The sequence below is a fragment of the Cetorhinus maximus genome, chromosome 1 (assembly GCF_964194155.1).
Source record: "Cetorhinus maximus chromosome 1, sCetMax3.hap1.1, whole genome shotgun sequence".
Lineage (NCBI taxonomy): Eukaryota > Metazoa > Chordata > Chondrichthyes > Lamniformes > Cetorhinidae > Cetorhinus > Cetorhinus maximus.
The window spans coordinates 139,865,792-139,889,811 of record NC_135879.1 but is presented as its reverse complement, the minus strand read 5'-3'; the positions used below and the strand labels follow the sequence as shown (position 1 = coordinate 139,889,811).

The following is a 24,020-nucleotide window of genomic DNA, read 5'->3' as shown; positions in this document are numbered from 1 at the left end:
TTTGGTCACTTACCAAATGCTCCAATCAGGCACATCACCAATAGTAGGACCACACACCAAAGAACATCTGTATTAAGCTTCCTTTCTAATTTGCTGCGCTTGTAGCGAGGGCCATTGTTATTCATCATTGCTTTGGTTTCATGTCCTGGTTTAGGGAAAAAAAGATAAACTGAAAATCCAATGTTATCGTTAAATTAAACTGGAAAAAGTGAGTATTTTCTTTAAATACTAGAATTCAACAACATAAAACAGGAATAGGACGAGGAAATTGGGCTCCTTTAGCCAGCTAAACTACTCTTAGTTCCCAAATTAGCACTAACAGCCATATGCTGCTTACACTGTTACCAGTTCATAACCCCTTTCACACTATGATCATAATCTCTGACATCATTTTGATTACACTTTTAATTTTGAACTTCCATCTGAATAAGAGTGCTGTAGATACAGAGAAAAATTACTGAGGTTACTGAGTAAATGGGAAGTGAAATGCCATCACTAATTGTCATTACAATATGTATTGACTGATGTTAATATTATCGCCTTCAAATTGATCAGAACCATTAAATGCTCCTAGTCGAGTGCAACTGAGCTGTCATCAAAGCACACTGTTCAAAATAAAAGAGGCAAAAATATGACAGTAAGTGTTCAAATTAAGCATTAGTTAATTTCAATTTCAAAATGAAACCATGAGGATGAACTAATCAAAAAATGCTTCCAATACAATTTTTCACAACCGAAAGATACCACACATTCTTAAACTGGATTGACTGGAAGACCGGGTGTTAAAATTATCACTGGCTTAAATTTTCTTCTTGTGGCAGCTAGCTTAAGTTTTTTTTTTAAATCATCAGCAACGCCATTTAGCGAATTTTAATTTTTATGGTATCTCAATGTGAGATGCTTGAGTTCAATAAAATTTATCACAAATATGTAGACTTAGTATACTTATATATATATATACAGTTCTAACACCAACCTGCATAAACAACAATTCCAACAACAGCCTCAGTGTTCCTAATGGTGCAACCTCGAAGCAGAAGATTTTCTTTACTGAGACCAACCCGCTCTTTATTCTGATGTACCCTGCACATAAAACAGCAATTTTCAGAAAAGATGATCATTAATGAAGGAAAAACAATAGGCGTGTTTATTACTCTTCCAAATTTTCATGAAAGTACATTTCAAAGAAACAGTTTAAGAAAGCATATTTACAAACTTGCACTATTCATACAAGACTGCTATGTGGTGTGGTGAGACTGCTTAAATTAACTACAATGTTAGTCTCCCTTCCCCAATAACACTTCCTAGACTTTAGAAACTTAGTTAAGGTGTCCCTTGGTAACAGTGATCATGATATGATTGAATTTCACATTCAGTTTGAGGGAGAGAAAAGAGGAACTAAAACTATTGTTTTAAACTTCGATAAGGGCAATTATGAGGGCATGAAGAGAGAGCTGGCTAAAGTGAAATGGGCCATTAGGTTAAGGGATAAGTCAGTAGAGATACAGTGGCAGACATTTAAGGAGATATTTCAGAATACTCAGAAAAGATACATTCCAGTGAGACAGAAAGACTCTAAGGGAAGGACGCACCATCAATGACTACTAAGGAAGTTAAAGATAGTATCGAATTGAAAAAAGCTTATAATTACACAAGGATGAATGGCAGGTAAGAAGACTGATCAGAATATAAAGAACAGCAAAGAATGGCTAAAATATTATTGAGGGAGAAATTAGAGTATGACAGAAAGCTAGCTAGGAATACAAAAACAGTTAGTAAAAGCTTCTACGGGTATTTAAATAGGAGAAGAGTAAGTAAAATGAGTGTTGGTCATCTAGAGAGTGAGTCTGGGGAATTAGTAATGGAAAATAAGGAAATGGGCAGATAAATTGAAGAGATATTTTGCATCTGTCTTCACTGTAGAGAATGCAAGTAACATCCCAGAAATAACTGTGAGTCAGGAGGTGAAAGGGAGGGAAGAACTTAAACAATTACAATCACCAAGGAAAGGGCACTGAGAAAATTCTTAGAACTAAAAGCTGACAAGCCCCCAAGTCCTGATGGACTTCATTCTAGAGTCTTAAAAGAAGTGGCTGCTGAGATAGTAGATGTATTGGTTTTAGTTTTCCAAAATTACCCAAATTCTGGCAAGGTCTCATCAGATTGGAAAATAGCAAATGTGATTCCTCTATTCAGGAAAGGAGGGAGACAGAAAGAAGGAAACTACAGGCCAGTTGTCTAACATCTGTCATGGGAAAAATGCTGGAATCTATTATTAAGGAGGTTATAGTGAAACACTTAGAAAATCTCAATGCAATCTGGCACAGTCAACATGGTTTTGTGGAAAGGAAATCATGTTTGACTAATTTATTGAAGCTCTTTGAGAAATTAACAAGCAACGCAGATAAAGGGGAACCTGTCGGTTTGCTGTACTTAGACTTCAAGAAGGTATTTGACAAGGTGCCATATCAATGGTTACTATGCAAAAGAAGAGCTCATGGCTAGAGGATTCGTTAGCTAACAGGAAACAGAGAGTAGTGATAAATGAGTCATTTTCCAGTTGGCAAGATGTGATGACTGGAGTGACAGGGATCAGTGCTAGGGCCTGAACTATTTACAATTTCTATCAATGACTTGGATGAAGGGACCGAATGCATGGTTGCTAAACTTGCTGATGAAACAAATATAGGTAGGAAAGTAAGTTGTGAAAGGGACATAAGGAGTCTGCAACGGGATATAGATAGATTAAGTCAGTGGGCTAAAATTTGACTGATGGAGTATTATGTGGGAAAATGTGAATTTGTCCACTTTGGCAAGAAGAATGATTTTAAAAAGTATATAAATGCATTAGAAACAGTTCAGAAAAGGCTCACTCAACTGATAGCTGGGTTGGGGGAGTTATCTTATGAGAAAATGTTGGACAGACTGGGCCTGTATCCATTGGAATTTAAAAGAATGAGAGGTGATCTTATTGAATTATATAAGATCCTGAGGGGACTTGACAAGGTGGATGCTGAAAGGAGGTTTCCCATTGTGGGAAAGACTAGAATTAGGGGACACAGTTTAAAAATAAGGGGTTGCCCATTTAAGACAGAAATGATGAGGATCTTTTTTTTCTCAGAGGGTCGTGATCTGTGGAACTCTCTTCCCCACAGAGCAGTGCAGTCAGGGTCACTGAATATTTTTAAGGCTAACAAGGGAGTCAAAGGTTATCAGGGTAGGTGGTAATGTGGAGCTGGGGCCACGATCAGATCAGCCATGATCTTCTTGAATAGCAGAGCAGGCTCAAGGGGACAAATGGCCTAATCCTGCTCCTAATTTGTATGTTTGTATGTTCAAAACAGATAACTGTGCCACATGAATCTACAGTTAACTCTTAACTTAAAATCAACTCATTGAAGTTGCAAGTCTTGATCTTCGCAGTGAATGAATGGCTCATAACTATTTTCAATGGGTGAAACATTTTCTAAATAATTAAGGGTAAAATCTTGCATTATTGGAGGAAGAATCAGAACAGTTATGAAGTCAAAAACAAAAATTTGTATTTTTATGGCGTCTTTGGATAGCAAAACATCCTAAGCAATTACACAATTGGTTGGGTGAGGGAGAGCCGAGTGAGTTAGGAGAAGTGGCAGCAAAGTGGTGAGAATCAGTTTTTCAAAAGGGAGAGAGATAAAGCAAGATAGAGAATTTCATAACGCCAGGGCTCCATTACCAATGGTAGACCCAAATGTGAAGAGCAGAGGGTCTGAGGAGAGTGGAGGAGATTGTTGACAAGTTTTGAGTCAAAGCACTAATAAATGGGAAGCCAATGAAGATCTGGAAGGTGGATGTTGTCACTGGACAGATTTAATGTGGGACCGGTTGCAGGTCGCAATGTTGTCACAAGTTGGTGGTTATACAGCATACAGTTCAGGAGGCCAGTGATAAAGTATTGGAAAAGTTGAGACCCAAAGTGACAAAGGGCAAAGGCATGAATAAGGAACTCAGTGCAATGAAAGTGAGACAAGGAGGGAGATTGGTAGTATTTTACAGGTGAAAGTGTGTGGTCTTGGTGGATGCAAAGTTTGAAGTTCAGTCAAGCAAGACACCAAAGTTGTGCAACAACCTATTTTTATATCGGTTTCCCAACACTGAAAGCCTGTATCTTCAACTTTTACTTGGTTAGTTAGGAACCACTGAGCACTTACATATATCCTTTGAACTTGTTTAGATCATTGTTAGGACCTTCACATTCAATTCTGCTCGTGAACCTCTCAGGATCAGCTTGAGAATCCTGTACAAAAAGCAAATACGTAAGGGACAAACCAATTTATTTTATTTGTATCATTCGCAGGACATCAGAAAACCTCTGATCTCTCTACGGCTTTGTACTGTACTTTGTCATCAAGAAATGGTCACTGAAACATATACAAGTATGACAATTACAACACAACAGGTTGGTTCTCCATTAATTCAGCAGCTCCAATTGGGAGCAAAATCTCCATCTCTGCCCGTCTCTCTCTCTCTCCCCATCTCTGCCCGTCTCTCTCTCTCTCTATCTCTGCCCGTCTCTCTCTCTCTCTCTCCATCTCTGCCTGTCTCTCTTTCTCTCCATCTCTGTCCGTCTCTCTCTCTCTCTCTCTCCATCTCTGCCCGTCTCTCTCTCTCTCCATCTCTGCCTGTCTCGCTCTCTCTCTCCATCTCTGCCCGTCTCTCTCTCCATCTCTGCCCGTCTCTCTCTCCGTCTCTGCCCATCTCTCTCTCTCCATCTCTGCCCGTCTCTCTCTCTCTCCATCTCTGCCCGTCTCTCTCTCTCCAACTCTGCCCGTCTCTCTCTCTCCATCTTTGCCCGTCTCTCTCTCTCCATCTCTGCCCGTCTCTCTCTCTCCATCTCTGCCCGTCTCTCTCTCTCCATCTCTGCCCGTCTCTCTCTCTCCATCTCTGCCCGTCTCTCTCTCTCTCCATCTCTGCCCGTCTCTCTCTCTCTCTCCATCTCTGCCCGTCTCTCTCTCTCCATCTCTGTCCGTCTCTCTCTCTCCATCTCTGTCCGTCTCTCTCTCTCCATCTCTGTCCGTCTCTCTCTCTCCATCTCTGCCTGTCTCTCTCTCTCCATCTCTGCCCGTCTCTCTCTCTCCATCTCTGGCCGTCTCTCTCTCTCTCTCGCCATCTCTCTCTCTCTCTCTCCATCTCTGGCCGTCTCTCTCTCCCTCGCCACCTCTGCCCGTCTCTCTTGCTATCTCTGCCTGTCTGTCTCTCTTCGCGTAGAGAGTGAGAGCGCGAGAGAGAGAGAGCGAGAAATAAAAGATATCCTCTTTTCTTCTTAATAAAACTCAAGAAAACCTTCTATGGTCATAGCGTGTAGGTAATTGGACATTCATGGAATTGGCAAGTATGTCTCTTTTTGAGAAAATTCTATTGCTTTCAAACGAGGAGAGGGAGGAGGGTAGCCATTCAACCTCTCCTAACCTGATTGTAAGAACAGATAAGCAAAAAAATTTGGTGATTGTGCCTGAACAACTACAGAGTTAGAAATTACATGCAAGAATTATCAAAGAATTCTAGTCTTTTGTCTGTAAAGAAGTATCTCACCAGCTCTGTGAATCCCTTAACAACCTGCCTCTGCTTCAGGTTGGTCTCCCCATCCAAATTGGAGGTTTCAATGTGGCAGATACCATCAACATCAGTAGAGTACAGTAGCACCATATCTGCAGGGATGATCTCATTGCAAGATAATTGGATGAAATCACCAACGTGAACTTCCTTCCACCATTTCGCAAGGTACCTTTTGTGGTGTCTGGAATGAAAATATAACAGCATCTCACCAACAAAGAAGGGCTCCCTAGATTTGAATTAAAATTACAATTTTCATTAATGTTATTCCATCAGCATGTATCATATTTTGGCAGCGCCAGAAGGGGATACATCAATACCAGTGAAAACAAAGGGGTGAATCATTCTTCCAATAACACCACAAAGCAATTAATGGTCTTGGAATGGCTGCAGCGCAGGAGAGGGCCATTGGGCCCATTGTGTCCATGCCAGCTCTCTAAATGAAACTCCGCTAATCCCACTCCCCTGCCTTTCCCCATAGCCCCGCATATATTTTCTCTTCAGATGCTTATCCAATTTCACTTTGAAAGCCAAGATTCAATTTGCCTCCACCACATACTCAGGCAGTGCATTCCAAATCCTAACAACTCGCTGTGTAAAAAGGTTTCTCCTCATGTCCCTGTTGTTTCTTTTGCCTTACATCTTATATTGGTGTCCTCTGGTTCTCAACCCATTCGCCAATGGGGAGGGTTTCTCTTTATCTACTCTGTTTAGAGCCCTCATGATTTTGAACACCTCTATCAATCTCCTCTCAACCTTTTTTCCTCAGAGAAGAAACCCCAGGTTCTCCAATGTATCCATTTAACTGAAGTCCCCTCATCATTTCATAAATCTTTGCTCCACCCTCACTAATGCCTTCGCGTCCTTCCTGAAGTGTGATGCCCAGACTTGGGCACAATATTCCAGTTCAGGCTGAAGCAGTGTGTGATACAAAGTTCATCATAACTAATAGGATTCAGTTTAATTTTATGCACTAAACTCTATCTGGAAGCAGGCAATTTTATTGTAATAAAAGAAACAACTTACAACATAAACACTATTTTCTCTGTGGTTCTAGTCGATTGGAAGTGAAGATTAAAGCAAATTGTTTGCTGACCAAGATTGGCAGGGCTGTGATGAAGCTGCTTTGCAAGTAAACATTCTATTAAAAAATACTACCCTATGTTGCCAGCCTGCTTAAGTTTTTTTTAGTGGTGGTCAGAGATTCTGGCCTTCATTTGTGCTATTTGCATACGTATTTTCGCAACACATCCTTCCCACAATAAGTTGCACATCAACTCTGTGCACATTGGTCAATCCCTGTGCCTCATGTAAACACTGGAGATGTCCACTAGTGGAACCAACTGAAGTAAATAGATTTCAAGGTGGTATGGCATGGGATCACACAACTTGTGGTTACATTTCAAATTTACAAGATAGTTGCATTTTTTCAAGGGATACACATTTAGACAGAGATGCGAGATATCTGGCTACTTATAAACAATCAACTCATTAAAAAAGAAACAGCTTGCTGTCAAATCCAGAATAGCAATCTTGACCATTCTGAACCATTGGAATGCTAATGACAAACTTTGAAAAAACAGAGGGATCTTTGCACACTACATTTTGTTATTAATAATATTTCCCCTATTGTGGCTTTTGATTTAGTTAGGATCTATGACATCAGTGGGTTCTTTAAAAGTATAGCAACCATGTAGTTGTCATGAACTATTTCATTTGACCTTATCCAAACTCTGCTGGTGTCTACATGCAATGTACGCGTGTGAGAAAATTTTATCCAATTTCTGCTGATTTTGTCCGTGTATCTCAACAATAGTCCACTGGTAACAAGAATAATCAGCTGTTCAGTTCCCTTTTGCACGGTCTGTCACACCCTGGAAAGGGGTGCTGTGTTTTCTAGCCTGGATGTATTCCCCACTCCTGTGCCACAAACATGCATTATAAAGAGGTGATCCAAGGCCAGGCTGTCCCCTCTAATGCTGCCCTCAGACATTTTGTGAAGTTGCTCTGATCCCACAATAACCTTGGATGAAAGTGATCGAAGCAACACTGCTGTGATTAGGAGTTATAGGCTCCCTGATCTATCAAACATTCACTCAGACAGCACGCTCCAGCCCTGAAGGCTTCTTCAAAGGTTTCCTGTGGGCTCACTTGCTGTGTTTCTCAAAGAGAGACTAAAAGAGAGACTAAAATTAAGTTGAGAACTCCCTATGTAGGGATAACAAGGAGCAGTATGTAGTAGAGTACTGTGCTATGCAGGCCAACCATGTTCTGGGCTTTGAAAACCAGTTATTAGATAATACATGTTAAATAGTACAATTTTAAATCAGGTGTAAGTGAGAGACATAGCATGCTTGGTGCACAAATATTTTAAGGTGGCATGACAGATTAACAAAGCAGTTAATAAAGCATATGGAAGCTTGTCCAATGAAAGATAATCGATCCAAAACATTTACTCTGTTCCTCTCTCCACAGATGCTGCCAAACCTGCTGAATATTTCCAGCATTTTATATTTTTATTCTAAATAAAACATGAGTTTGACCTCCAGTTAAAGAATTCTGTCCAATTTTGAGCATCATATTTTAAAAAGGATATATGCTAAACAAGAATATTTTCAGGGACGAAGGATGAGAGCTAAGTGGATAGACTGGAAAAACTAGTGGTTCCTCCTTAGAGCAGTGAAGGCTAAGATTAGATCTGATAGAGGTATTTAAAATTGTGATGTGTTTAGATAGAGTAAATAGACAGAAACTGTTTCCAATGGCTGAAGGATCAACAACCGGAGATCATATATTTATGATGATTGGCAAAGAACTAGAGGGGAGATGTGGAAAAACTTATTGATGCAACAAGTAGATAATATTTGGAATGCACTGCCTTAAAGGGTGGTGGATTCAGATTCTATCGTAGCCTTCAAATGGGAATTGGATTAATACTTGAAGGAGGAAAAAACACAGGAAAATGAGGAATGAACAGAGGAGTGGGACTAACTGGATTGCTCTTTGAAAGAGCTGGACAGATTCAATGAGTCAAATGCTGTACTATTCTATTAAGAGAAATTACTTATTATTCAGATCTCAAACACTGACCTGCTTTGTGCTTGCTGAGGTATTACACCTCAGTTCTTTTTTTCTCCTGTTCATGCCTTTTCTTCCTATAAACTGGGAAGAATTTCTCCACAAGTCGTCTCCTCCTAGTGGAGTTCTTTTGACGTGGGGCGCTAACTGTTTATGTAACGCTGCAGTGAATGCTTCTCCCGTGTGGGAAAATGTTTGCTCACAGGGTGACTTCTCTCCTCACACTATAAGCCCAATTCTTCATCCCACTGTATTAGCAGACTAAGTAGGTCCTGCTGTTTAGAGCACTAACTTTGGGGCAGTGGAGTGGTTAGGAGGCAATTCAGCTGCAGTCCTAGTAGACAGGAGCTGAGCTTCGACCTGCTCTTTGAGAAACAGGAAAGGTCCCACAACAACCCTTTCACTTTGTTAATATAGATTCAGCCATACATTGCAGAACCAATGAGTTCAACATAAACCACAACCATATGTTAAAATTTACATAAGTCCTATCTTTAAACCAGAATCACACAAAACGTTGGATTTGGTATCATTCTCTAAGTCTCAGCACTAAAGCAATGATGGCTTGGCACTTGAACACTTTCTGGGAAGAAACACCTTCTCATGAGTCAGGAATGAAGAAAGGGGTTGACAACATTTTCTACCCCACTATTAAGCAAGCATTAAAAAAACTAAATAAATGGAACAATAGTAGTGCAAGTGCAGAGCATATATGCTTTGTGGGTTTATGCCATTAATTCTTTCCAAAGTAACACTGTAACAAAATAACAAAATCTGACTTGTTCAATATGTGCTAATTTGAAGCACACACTATTTTAAATGACTAATATCCCTGTGCAAACATCTCACACTTCCAACAAAACAGAAGTCATAAATGTGGCAGGCAATCTTAAAGAATCTGCAACAGCTTACTGAATAAGGACATTGCTGCAGTTAGCAAATGTACAGAGGTTAAACCTATCTGGAAACATTCCACATTGACTTCACAGTGAGACATGCCCTCGAGCCATGGGTTGGGAGTGGCAGTGAAATCTATGGTCCTTCTGGACCACTCCTGCCATGGGGTGCACCTAGGGGTTACAAATTAAGCCTGGAACTGATTATGCTGTGTTCAGGCCTTCCCAGAATTTTCCTAGATGGTTTGTTGAGGGAGGGTGAAGTCTCCAAGTATTCCAGGCAAGGCTTTCACAGAGGTTGGGGGCACGGACTCCAGATGTTGGGAATTTTCCCTTTCAAAGCAATCAAGAGGGTTCTGGCATGTGAATGGAGGAGATTCACCAGTTGAAAGCAGGCAAGCCGACCTGCCAATTGGCTGAGGTGCGACCCATGTAGTTACTCAAGTGAAGGCCCGGACCTCTGTAAAATGAATGAAACTTCCGCCAAACTTTCTGGTCTGTTCTAGGGCCGCTACCAGCACTGGCCTAGTGGAGTGAGTGCCTACCATTCTCTCTTAAAACAGGGAGGTCTCCCTGGCCCTATGAATTTTGGCAGGGTCAGTGGCAGAGATTCCTGGCAGTTGTTATACCTGGATACATCTTTCCCGTGGATTTTCAAGGTCATGGGTTACAGCAAAATGAGGTGCACGAGTGCTGTGAATGCCACCTGTTCAGTGCATTTTAGCTACATCTGGTTGAGCTCCTTGCGTTGCCACTGTGCAAGGTGATTTTCAGTGGATGGTTTTGAAAATAGTTCTTACTGCTTAATACATCCACTTTTGTTCTATATTCAGAAGAATCAAAACTCCTATTAACAAATGAGGCCCCACCAAGGGTTTCACTTTTTCACAGGAAAATTGAAAAGTAGCATACAGGTGTGAGAGTGGCCCTAAGACAAAAAGATCTGAGAATTAGTGGCAGAAGACAAAAAGGTCTGAAATTTGTGTGTACAAGGAATTGTGTAATTATAACACTTATTATGATTGATAGTGAAATACAAATGCTTCTAGGCCGTTTCAAATGGGTGGAATTGTTGGACTTTAAGTGGGTAGAAACATTAGTTTTCCCGTGGTTCAACATTTACAAATTTTGACCATCAAGATTGTGGACCAATGCATTTGTAAAATATCATCGAATAATTTCAGCATACAATGCAGTTAGTGCATGTAACACAGGATGAAGTCCACACTAACAACAGAACATGACCTTGCTGAATTATATACATGTGAAGTAAAGCAAAGGACTATGACAGTGTTTCATGAACTATTTTCCAATGTGATCCAACAGCTTGGAGGGGGATTTCCAGGTGGTGGTGCTCCCATATGTCTGCTGCCCGTGTCTAAGGAGGCTTGGTGCTATCTAAGGAGGCTTGGTGAGTTCCTGCAGTGCATCTTGTAGGTAATACACACTGCTGCCACTGTGCAACAGTGCTGGAGAGTGAACGTTTGTGGATGAGAGGCAAATCAAGCGAGCTGCTTTGTCCTGGATGGGATCAAGCTTCTTGAGTGTTGTTGGAGCTACACTCATCCAGGCAAGTGGAGACTATTCCATCACACTCATGACTTGTGCCTTGTAGATGGTGGACAGGCTTTGGGAAGTTAAGAGGTGAGTTACTTGCTGCAGGTTTCTAGCCTCTGATCTGCTCTGGTAGCCATGGTATTTATATGGCTAGTCCAGTTCAGTTTCTGGTCATGGTAGCCCCCAGGATGTTGATAGTGGGGGATTCAGTGATGGCAATGCCATTGAATGTCAAGCGGCGATGGTTAGATTCTCTCTTGTTGGGGATGGTCATTGTCTGGCACTTGTGTGGCGCAAATGTTACTTGCCAGTTGTCAGTCCAAGCCTGGACATTGTCCAGGTCTTGCTGCATTTGGATATGGACTGCTTAAGTATATGAGGAGTCACGAATAGTGCTGAACATTGTGCAATCATCAGCGGACATCCTCACTTCTGACCTTATGGTGGGAGGTCACTGATGAAAGAGCTGAAGATTCTTTGGCTGAGGACACTACCCTTAGGAACTTCTCCAGTGATGTTCTGGAACTGAGATGATTGACGTATAACAACCACAACCATCTTCCTTTGTGCTAGGTATGACTCCAGCCAGCAGAGAGTTATCCCCCTAATTCCCATTAACTCAAGTTTTCTAAGAGCTCCCTGACGCCATACTCGGTCAAATACTGCGTTGATGCCAAGGACAGACACTCCACACTCTCACCTCACCTCTCGAGTTCAGTTCTTTGGTCCCTGTTTGAACCAAAGCTGTAATGAGGTCAGGACCTGAATGACCCTGGTGGAACCCAAACTGAGCGGCGCTGAGCAGGTTTTTGCTAAGCAAGTGCCACTTGATAACACTGTTGACGACTCCTTCCATCACTTTACTAATGATCGAGCGTAGACTGATAGGGCAGTAACTGGCCAGGTTGGATTTGCCCTGCTTTTTGTGTACAAAACATACCTGGGCAATTTTCCACATTGCCGAATAGGTGCCAGTGTTGTAGCTGTACTGGAACAGTACAGCTAGGGGCACAGTAAGTTCCAGAGCCCAAGTCTTCAGTTCTATTGCTGAAATATTGTCAGGGCCCATAGTCTTTGCTGTATCCAGTGCCTTCAGCCGCTTCTTGATATCATGAGGAGTGTTTCGAAATGACTGAAGACTAACATCTGTGATGCTGGGGATCTCCGGAGGAGGCCGAGATGGATCAACCACTCGGCACTTCTGGCTAAAGATCAGTGCAAATGATTCAGCCTTATCTTTTGCTCTGATGTGCTAGGCGCCCCCATCATTGAGGATGGGCATATTTACGGAGCCTACTCCTCCAGTGAGTTGTTTAATTGTCCACCACCATTCACGACTTGATGCAGCAGGACAATAGAGCTTTGATTTGATCTGTTGGTTGTGGAATTGCTTAGCTCTGACTATCACTTGCTGCTTATGCTGTTTGGCATGCAAGTAGTCCTGTGTTGCAGCTTCATCAGGTTGACACCTCATTTTTAGGGACACTTGCTGCTGCTCCTGGCATGACTTCCTGCACTCTTCATTGAACCAGGGTTGATCCCCTGGCTTGGTGGTAATGGTAGAATGGGGAATATGTCAGGCCATGAGATTATAGATTATGGTTGAGGACAATTCTGCTGCTGCTGATGACCCACAGTGCCTCATGGTTACCCAGTCTTGAGTTGCTAGATCTGTTCAAAATCTATCCAATTTAGCATGGTGGTAAAACAAAACAAAAACAGAATTACCTGGAAAAACTCAGCAAGTCTGGCAGCATCGGCGGAGAAGAAATCAGTCAACGCTTCGAGCCTCCATGGCCCTTCGGCAGAACTGCAGCATAGTTTCAACAAGGGAGAAATATAAATTGGTTTAAGGTGGGTGGGGGGCGGGGGGGAAGTGACACATTGAGGGTGTGGTGTGAGCAGATAATAATCAAAAGATGTCACAGACAAAAGGGTCAAAGAGGTGTTGAAGGTGGTGGTCTTTGTCTGAGAAAAGTGCTAATTAAGAATGGAAAACAGGATATTCAAAGTACAGCTCTAGTGGGGGTGGGGTGGAAAGACTAAAGGTTTTAGTTTTAGATTTAAAAATAATGGAAATAGGTGGGGAAAGAAGAATCTATATAAATTATTGAAAAAAAAGCGGGTGGGGGGGGAAAAGAAACGGGGTGGGGATGGGGGGAGGGGGAGTTTAAGATCTAAAGTTGTTGAATTCAATATTCAGCCCAGAGGGCTGTAAAGTGCCTAGTCGGAAGATGAGGTGCTGTTCCTCCAGTTTGCGTTGGGCTTCACTGGAACAATGCAGCAAGCCAAGGACAGACATGTTGGCAAGAGAACAGGGTGGAGTGTTAAAATGGCAAGCGACAGGGAGGTTTGGGTCTTTCTTGCAGACAGACCGCAGGTGTTCCGCAAAACGGTCGCCCAGTTTGCGTTTGGTCTCTCCAATAGAGGAGACCAAACGCAAACTGGGCGACCGTTTTGCGGAACACCTGCGGTCTGTCCGCAAGAAAGACCCAAACCTCCCTGTCGCTAGCCATTTTAACACTCCACCCTGTTCTCTTGCCAACATGTCTGTCCTTGGCTTGCTGCATTGTTCCAGTGAAGCCCAACGCAAACTGGAGGAACAGCACCTCATCTTCCGACTAGGCACTTTACAGCCCTCTGGGCTGAATATTGAATTCAACAACTTTAGATCTTAAACTCCCCCTCCCCCCATCCCCACCCCGTTTCTTTTCCCCCCCCACCCGCTTTTTTTTCAATAATTTATATAGATTCTTCTTTCCCCACCTATTTCCATTATTTTTAAATCTAAAATTAAACCTTTAGTCTTTCCACCCCACCCCCACTAGAGCTGTACTTTGAATATCCTGTTTTCCATTCTTAATTAGCACTTTTCTCAGACAAAGACCACCACCTTCAACACCTCTTTGACCCTTTTGTCTGTGACATCTTTTGATTATTATCTGCTCACACCACACCCTCAATGTGTCTCTTCCCCCCCGCCCCCCACCCACCTTAAACCAATTTATATTTCTCCCTTGTTGAAACTATGCTGCAGTTCTGCCGAAGGGCCATGGAGGCTCGAAGCGTTGACTGATTTCTTCTCCGCCGATGCTGCCAGACTTGCTGAGTTTTTCCAGGTAATTCTGTTTTTGTTTTGTTTTGGATTTCCAGCATCCGCAGTAGCTTTTAGCTTTTTGTTTTTATCTTAGCATGGTGGTAGTTCGACACAACACGATGGAGAGTATGTGAGGACCATTCTTCGTCTCCACAAGAACTGTGCAGTGGTCACTCCTACTGATACTGTCATGGACAGATGCATCTGTGGCAGGTAGGTTGGTGAGCATGAGATCAAATATGTTTTTCCCTCTTGTTGGTTCCCTCGCCACCCAGTCTAGCAGCTATGTCCTTTAGGACTCAGCCAGCTTGGTCTGGTGCTCCTGAGCCGTTCTTGGTGATAGGCATTGAAATCCTCCACCCATTCTGCACCCTTGCCACCCTCAGTGTTTCCTCCAAGTGTTGTACAACATGGTGGAGTACAGTTTTATTAGCTGACGGGGGACCATACACAGTAATCAGCAGGTTTCCTTGCCCATGTTTGACTGGGTGTTGTGAGACTTCATGGGGTCCGAAATTGATGTGGAGGACTCCAGGGCTACTCCCTGCTGACTGTATACCACTGTGCCGCTACATCTGCTGGGTCTGTCCTACCGGTGGGACAGGACATACACAGGGATGGTGATGGTGATGTCTGGGACATTATCTGTAAGGTATGATTCTGCGAGAATAACAATGTCAGGCCGTTGCTTGTCCCAATTTTGGCAAAAGCCCCCGGATGTTAGTGAGGAGGACTATGCAGGGTCGACAGGAATAAGTTTGCCATTGTTGCTTCCGGTGTTTAGGTTGATGTTTAAGTCCGTCCAGTTTCATTCCTTACTGACTTGTTTTTAGCAGTTTGACACAAGTGAGTGGCTTGCTAGGCCATTTCCGAAGACAGTTAAGAGTCACATGTAGGCCAAACCAGGTAAGAATGGCAGATTACCTTCCCTAAAGCACATTAGTGAACTAGTTGGGTTTTTACAACAATTGACATGGTTTCATGGTTACCATTAGACTTTTAATTCCAGATTTTTTTTCCTGAATTCAAATTCTACCTGTGGTGGAATTCGAACTCAGGTTCCCAGAGCATAACCCTGGGTTTTTTTTTTATTCATTCACGGGATGTGGGCTTCGCTGGCTATGCCAGCATTTATTGTCCATCCCGAGTTGCCCTTGAGCAGGTGGTGACGAGCTGCCTTCTTGAGCTGCTGCAGTCCATCTGGCGTAGGTTCACCCAGAGTGCTGTTGCGGGGGGAGTTCCAAGATTTTGACTCAGCAACAGTGAAGGAACGGTGGTATATTTCCAAGTCAGGATGGTGAGTGACTTGGAGGGGAACTTCCAGGTGGCGGTGTTCCCATCTATCTGCTGCCCTTGTCCTTCTATATGGTAGTGGTCATGGGTTTGGAAGGTGCTGTCTAGGGATCCTTGGTGAATTCCTGCAGTGCATCTTGTAGATGGTACACACTGCTGCGACTGTCTGTCGATAGTGGTGGGAGTGAATGTTTGTGGATGTGGTACCAATCAAGCGGGCTTCTTTGTCCTGGATGGTGCCAAGCTTCTTGAGTGTTGTGGGAGCTGCACTCATCCAGGCAAGTGGGGATTCCATCACACTCCTGACTTGTGCCTTGTAGACGGTGGACAGGCTTTGGGGAGTCAGGAGGTGAGTCACTCATCGCAGGATTCCTAGTCTCTGGCCTGCTCTTGTAGCCACAGTATTTATATGGCTAGTCCAGTTCAGTTTCTGGTCAATGGTAATCACAGGATGTTGATAGTAAGGGATTCAGTAATGGTAATGCCATTGATAGTCAAGGGGCGATGGTTAGATTCTCTCTTGCTGAAGGTGGTCATTGCCTGACACTTGTGTGGTGCGAATGTTACTTGCAACTTGTCAGCCCAAGCCTGGATATTGTCCAGGTCATGCTGCATTTGGATCTGGACTGCTTTAGTTTCTGAGTCGTCGTGAATGGTGCTGAACATTGTGCAATCATCAACGAAATTCCCCACTTCTGACCTTATGATGGAAAGAAGGGTCATTGATGAAGCAGCTGAAGATGGTTGGGCCAAGGACACTACCCTGAGGAACTCCTGCAGTGATGTCCTGGAGCTGAGATGACTGACCTCCAACAACCACAACCATCTTCATTTGTGCTAGGTATGACTCCAACCAATGGAGAGTTTTCCTCCTAATTCCCACTGACTCCAGTTTTGCTAGGGCTCATTGATGCCACACTCAGTTAAATGCGGCCTTGATGTCAAGGGCAGTCACTCTCCACTCCCCTCACTTCAGCTTTTTTGTCCATGCTTGAACCAAGGTTGTAATGTGGGCATCACTGGCTGGGCCAGCATTTATTGCCCATCCCTAATTGCCCTCAAAAACTGGGTGGCTTGTTAGGCCATTTCAGAGGGCATTTAAGAGTCAACCACATTGCTGTGGGTCTAGAGTCGCATGTAGGCCAGACCAGGTAGGGATGGCAGATTTCCTTCCCTAAAGGACATTAGCGAACCAGATGGGTTTTTACGAGAATCGACGATGGTTTCATGGTCATCATTGGACTTCTAGATTCTTTTACTGAAATCAAATTTCACCATCTGCCCTGGTGAACCTGGGTCTCCAGAACATTACCCTGGGTATCTGAATTACTAGCCCAGTGACAATACCACTACGCCACCACCTGCCCTACAGCATGGGGAAAAAATATAGTGGATGCTAGTATAATGAAGACTGTGTGAATTGGATAATTTAATACTGAACAATGTTATTTCATAAAAAAGATTTATATTTTTGTTCTATCACCTCTCCCAGCATTTCACATCCTGTAAATTACTTGAGATGTGAGTGTGTTAGAGTCAATTATACAACCATTTTTCATATACCAAGAGCCCAAACAATAATGAATGCCCTTGCATTTCTATTGCGTCTTTTATGACCTTAGAACATACGAAAGTGCTTTACAGTCCTTTACAACCTTGGGAGTGTAGTCACTGTTGTAATGAAGGAAACGTAATGAGGTGAATGACCAATTAATTTAGGGGAGTCTAGGATTAGGCAGTATAATGTAAAAACTAGGACCGGATCTTTCAGGAGTTAAATTAGGAAACACTTCTACATACAAAGGGTGGTAGATGTTTGGAGCTCTGTTCCGCAAATAGCAATTGATGCTTGAACAATATCAATGCTAGATTAATTGTTAAATTTAAATTTGAAATTGAGATCTGTGGTTCAGTAAAAAGGGTACAAACTGCCTGGTTAAAATCTTCCAGCTTTGTGCATATACAATGAAAATGCATTAGCTATGGCATCGCCAGTCCATGGAAGGCGTGTTTAAGGTGATGGCTTTTGTGTGTAGAAGTATGTGTCAGCTATTTTGAAAAAAACTTTTGTTGCTAGCTTATGCCTATTGTCTTGTGCCAATTTAAATACTGTTGTCTCTAGAAATTAATGATTTGCCTGTGTGTTGTGCCTTTAAGTTTAATAGAGGGGTGATGATTAATGAGAATATTGATGAATTCTTTTAATTCTGTTCTGCGCGAGTCCAAAAACCCATGGATCGACACAAATACAAAAGGCGACTTGACTGGGATTCGGGTGTCCTGCTGTTACCTTATCGGCTCATCTTTCCGGGCGCCATGTTTAAATCGCACCCGTGCACACAATCAGCCCAGGACTTGTTGTGGCAGGCATCAGGATGGCCCTCAAAAGTAAGAAGCCCACAGGCTGAAGTTTAGCACCACCGCACTGGCAGCACGCCTCGATGCAGTGGCAGAATGCTAGGGCATCCTATACCGCTGTGACGGCAGAAGGAAGTCCACCAACCTCACCATGCCAGCTTGGGTGCAGGTTGCCAGGGCAGTCAGTGCCAACTCTCCTCAGAGGACCACACCATCCAATGCAGGGAGAGATGAATATCTCATCCAATCTGACACCTTCTCCTCACTCTCACTCTCACAAGCCCATCAGCCATTTGAAGGCTTACACTCCACAGGGATCTCACACACTACCAGCACAAGGGGCATCACCACTGAGTCTCACACACATACTTGGACATCTTAATTTCTTCTCACATCCTGTACAGCTGGTGTCCTCACCCTTACACAGATCCACTCAGCACCCACAGAAGGCAGGCATCCTTATTGGGGAGATTAAGCTGAGTTTATATAAGGCACTAGTTAGACCAGTAGAGTATTGTGTACAGTTCTGGGCACCACACTATAAGAAGGATGTGAACACATTCGAGAGAGTGTAGAATAGGTTTACAAGAATGGTTCCAGGGATGAGAAACTTCAGTTACGAAGATAGATTGGAGAGGTTGGGACTGTTCTCGTTGGAGAGGAGAAGGCCAAGAGGAGTTTCGATAGAGATGTTCAAAATCATGAGGGGGCTAGACAGAGTAGATAGGGAGAAACTGTTCCTGCTTGTAAAAGGATTGAGAACAAGAGGGCTCAGATTTAAAGTTATTTGCAAAAGAAGCAAATGTGACGTGAGAAAAATGTTTTTCGCACAGCGATTGGTTCGAGTCTCGAATGCACTGACTGGAAGTGTGGTGGGGGCAGGTTCCATCAAAGCATTCAAGAGGGCAGTGAGATGATTATCATTATCAATGTGAAAGGGTACAGGGAAAAAGCAGGAGAATGGCATTAAGTCATAATGTTCATTCAGACAGCTGATGCAGACATGATGGGCTGCGTGGCCTCCTTCAGTGCAGTAACATTGTGATTCAGCTGTGACTGCATCTGTGAATGAAGGAGTTAGTGAGAATGATAAAGGGGCTCCCGAAAATCAAAAAGTAGCCCTTGAGAAAATCTCAAGAAGAGCCCTTAAAAAAAAAATTATTTTCAGCCCTGCCCTGAGGGATAGGAGCTTGGGCCCAGGGGCTCAAAACTTGGCAGGCTGGATCACTGGGCGCTTGTGTAGTGTCGGGATGCCAAGAAGGCTTAGCCAGAGGCAATGCAAAGCGGCGACTGATGTCGAGGGCAGGATGTGGTCGAGACCATGGCCTGCTAGAATCTTCCCTTCCTCCCAGGGCCAAAGCCTGAAGCTGATGGCAGGATGCAATTAGGTCCGGGGGGGGGGGCACTCCATCAGTAATGGAGCCTCGGATTGAGCGAGAAGATACAGACATCCTGCACTAACATCAGCGGAGGTGGCACCAGGAAGGCAGCCCAGGCTATATATGGGAGCAACCGCTACTGTGGGCACAGCCTCTACATCTCCCAGTCGCAAAAAGTGAGTCTGATCGATGGTGAATTAAAGAGAGAGGGGCTGAGTGGCAGCTCCCCCAGGCCAGGCAAAAATCCGAAAAAAATTAAAACTTGTAATTCCGCTGAATTAAAAGTGGACAAATCTCCAGGTCCAGATGATTTGTGTTCCAGAATGCCGAGGGAGGCAAGGGAGGAGATCGCAGGGGCTCTGACCCAAATTTTTATTTCCTCTCTGGCCACAGGGGAGGTGCCAGAGGACTGGAGAACAGCTAATGTGGTTCCGCTTTTTAAGAAGGGTTGTAGAGATAAGCCAGGGAACTACAGGCCAGTGAGTCTCACGTCAGTGGTAGGGAAACTATTGGAGAAAATTCTGAAGGAGAAAATCTATCTCCACTTGGAGGGGCAAGGTTTGATCAGGGATAGTCAGCTTTGTCAGAGGGAGGTCATGCCTAACAAATTTGATTGAATTTTTTGAGGAGGTGACCAGGTGTGTAGATGAGGGTAGTACAGCTGATGTAGTTTATATGGATTTCAGCAAAGCCTTTGACAAGGTCCCACATGGGAGACTTATAAAGAAGGCAAATGCACATGGGATACAGGGGAATTTGATAAGGTGGATTCAAAATTGGCTTAGTTGTAGGAGACAGAGGGTGATGACAGAGGATGCTTTAGTGACTGGAAGCCAGTGTCCAGTAGCGTACCACAGGGATCTGTGCTGGGTCCCCTATTATTCGTCATTTATATAAACGACATAGATGACTATGTGGGGGGTAGGATTAGTAAGTTTGCGGATGACACAAAGATTGGCCGGGTGGTTAACAGTGAGGTTGGGTGTCTTGGGCTACAGGAAGATATAGACGGGATGGTCAAATGGACAGATAAGTGGCAGATGGAATTTAACCCTGAAAAGTGTGAGGTGATACACTTTGGAAGGAGTAATTTGACAAGGAAGTATTCAATGAACGGCATGTCACTAGGAAATTCTGAGGAATAAAGGGACCTTGGCGTGTGTGTTCAAAGATCTCTGAAGGCAGAGGGGCATGTTAGTGGGGTGGTGAAAAAGGCATTTGGGACACTTGCCTTTATCAATCGAGGCACAGATTACAAAAGTAGGGAGGTCATGTTGGAGTTGTATAGAACCTTGGTGAGGCCACAGCTGGTGTACCATGGGGAACTGGAGTTCTGGTTGCCACATTCTAGGAAGGATGTGATTGCACTGGAGGGGGTGCAGAGGAGATTCACCAGGATGTTGCCTGGGATGAAACATTTAAGTTATGAAGTGAGGTTGGATAGACTTGGGTTGTTTTCGTTGGAGCAGAGAAGACTGAGGGGCAACCTGATCGAGGTGTACAAGATTATGAGGGGCATAGACAGGGTGGATAGGGAGCAGCTGTTCCCCTTAGTTGAAGGGTCAGTCACGAGGGGGCATAAGTTCAAGGTGAGGGGCAGGAGGTTTAGGGGGGATGTGAGGAAAAACCTTTTTACCCAGAGGGTGGTGACGGTCTGGAATGCGCTGCCTGGGAGGGTGGTGGAGGCAGGTTGCCTCACATCCTTTAAAAAGTACCTGGATGAGCATTTGGCACATCATGACATTCAAGGCTATGGGCCAAGTGCTGGTAAATGGGATTAGGTAGGTAGGTCTGGTCTTTCTCACGTGTCGGTGCAGACTCAATGGGCCGAAGGGCCTCTTCTGCACTGTGATTCTGTGAATAGTGGAAATTTCTCATCCCTGAGCATGTGATCCCAAAACACAGACAAAAAAAACCCTAAAATTCAGTGCAATAAAAGTTAAATTACTTATTATAATTAGTTAATTTACTTATTTTATTTTATGAAGCAGTGGCAATGGACATGAGCAATTTTCAGTTCTATAACCTTTTTTTGAATTTGTTTTTGAAGCTATTCACTAGCTTTTCCAAGTTTCGTAAACTGGCATGTATGCAGCACCTCAACATGTCCCATATTTGAAAACTAATGTTTTATATTCTACTGTGTATTTAAGTTCTACCTGTTTGACATTAAAAGCACTTGATTGGAGATCTCACATGGATATTTTTGAAAGAATGCCTTGTGACTCATGGATTTAAACAAATGAAAATAGCAGTCCTGGAACAGGATACCAACGATCTGAAATGTTACACTATTTAGACAACATTGCCGAGCTCTGTATACAGTAATAAAACTTGGTTCTGTAATTAAGATTTGTAAATTTATACTTGTACTGAACAAGATGTAACTTTGAAACAATCGACAATATTTTGAAGTGCTCCAGAAATAGCATTCTTTTTGCTGAAGATATCCATACTCAGGTACAGTTGAGTTGGTGGTGGTGCAGTGTTACAAGGTTTAATTACTTGGACAATTTCATTTCCCATCAAAGATAACCAGAATTTCAACAAAAGCAACAGAAAAATGATTTAAGTAAATTAAATTAAAAATTATTGTTCATGTTGCTAAGCATGGAACTGAGCCCTCCTACTGATCTCAAGACCCTACCTGGGTATAATATTTAAGATATAAAGAGATAAGAGGTCTAGCAGTCAATATCTTGTATGCTGAATTAGCCAAAGCAACAGGTCTTACTGTTCTTGAGGAACATAGTCGTATAAAGCATAAAGTTTATATAATAATTGACCTCTCATGGCACATGAAGACTTTATAGTATAGCTGGTTTCATAGGGTGCTAAAATAGTTGACTCTGATTGGTCGAGGCGTTCTCATGGAGAGTGCATCAGGGAACTATTGGGCATACAATGTTGCTCACACTGCTAGGAGTTAAATATATCCATATGCATGGATCCATCCTCTGTCGGCAAAAGAAATATGTCCAGTCATCAGGCTTTCTTTGAATTAAACAAAAGCATGGGGGATATTGGTTCCCTGGTGCATTCTCCATGCTAAGACCCCATTCAAAGTAGACTTGCCAACCAATCAGCACCCTTTTCTCATGCAGTATAAATTGTTGCTACCTTTAAAATGTGTCATTCTGTCCTGCCAAAACAAGACAAAAAGCTTCAACAGCATGTCTCTTTTTTCAGCAATACTCAAGTTCTGTACCACCAAATGACCAATTCCAGTAGACAACAAAATCAGGTGGAGATAATTCGCTGGCTTCAAAATGTAGCTTTTTTTCAAAATGAATTATTAGCATAAACAAAGACCTCCCACTCCCTTTTCATTTCTGCTCATCTTAATTTTCTAACATAAAAGAACACTATGTGTATATTGTACAGTCATTTCTCCTCTTGCACCCAATCTCTTTTGAAACACACTTGATATGTATTTTAAGCTATTGAATGTTGTTCCCTTTTTAAAAAAAAATTTGAGGAAGAGCTACTGAGCAGAAAGTTGAGGAAAAGTTTAAATGCAGCTGAGTGAAAGGTACTAATCCATCCTATGAAATTGGTACTCACACAAATACATTGTACAATTTGTATTCAGCTCATGGAATCACAGCTCTAGGCAAAAATAGCAAGTCCAAGCCCACGCTTTTCAGAGGCTGAAGTCTTCGAGTAGAAACTTCATTGAAGGGATCAAAAGATACAATAGTGAATGGAATGGATAAATTTCATGTTATTGTAAAATATGTATGTAAAATTTATTAATGTTTAAATTTATTTAATCCTTATTCTGGACATTTAAAAAATGTTATCAGTGGAAAAAATGTGCTTGGTAAAAAAAAATTAGAAAACAATTTGATAAAATTGTGCGAAGTTAAGGGCCAGTTTGCAAAAATCAGATATACTCTCATTATCAAGTAACACCAATGGTATGACCCATTTGACATTATTCCACCACCGTTAGGAGCAACAGGTATTGCAGGTACTTATAACAGGCCAAAGTTAGCTCTGAGCAGTGAATGCCATTCATTAGACTTCCACCTGCCCACAGACTTTCTATAGGGTTTTGAATGGCAAGATGCGGTCAACCAAACATCCAAAAAACGTAGCACCCTCTACATAGCAACTGACACCTATGTGAACTAGTTGAGCAACTGTGTTTCTCCTCAACCGAATCAGTTTGAAGAATTGTTAATGAACAGCGCAGTCTGGATTGTGTCAGTTAGAATAATGATTTCAATATCAAATCAGGTACAGAAAGCAAAATAAAGATTGAATGAAGAGAGATAAGAGAGTCAGAAAGAAAAGAATTAAAGTTTTTTTAAAATTTCCAATAAGATTTAAAAGCTGAATGAAGAGACTATAAAAGTTAATTTCTAGTGGCAGAGAGGTTGTTTGGCAGTAATTAAGACTTATAACACCATTAAAAGGGTACGTAAGACTGAAATGGACAAGCCCAATCACTTCTTAGCGAGGTTAGTCTACATCTATGTGCTAAGTACAGGAACCTTACGCAGTTCGATATACTTGAATAGTGAGTCAGGTAACAGCTTTTGGAGGACGTCACATCTCCGACAGCAACTTCCACATTTCCCCGGTCACCAGAAGTTGTTGTCCAATTTGCACAAGTAACAGTGGAAGCTGGTAACCTCAATTATTTTTTAACAGCAAAATCCTGCCAACTGAGTTTTCAATGAAAGGTGTGCTCATACAATGAATTCAATGTATTATAGATTATCTACTGTGTATTTACAAAAATACCATTTGGCCATAGCTCTA

At 42.6% G+C, this 24,020-nt stretch overlaps 1 protein-coding gene across 6 annotated transcripts in view; it reads right to left on the bottom strand.

The window, feature by feature from the left end:
- atp10d (ATPase phospholipid transporting 10D) overlaps positions 1-24,020 on the bottom strand; it is a 319,766-nt gene that overhangs the window by 108,875 nt on the left and 186,871 nt on the right. For all 6 annotated transcript variants that reach the window (XM_078547252.1, XM_078547262.1, XM_078547241.1 and 3 more), the window contains 4 exons: positions 5,572-5,776; positions 4,191-4,276; positions 977-1,083; positions 14-145 (listed from right to left, as the gene is read on the bottom strand). In XM_078547252.1, the coding sequence (XP_078403378.1) occupies positions 14-145; positions 977-1,083; positions 4,191-4,276; positions 5,572-5,776 (530 nt within the window). The remainder of the gene's footprint in view (positions 1-13; positions 146-976; positions 1,084-4,190; positions 4,277-5,571; positions 5,777-24,020) is intronic.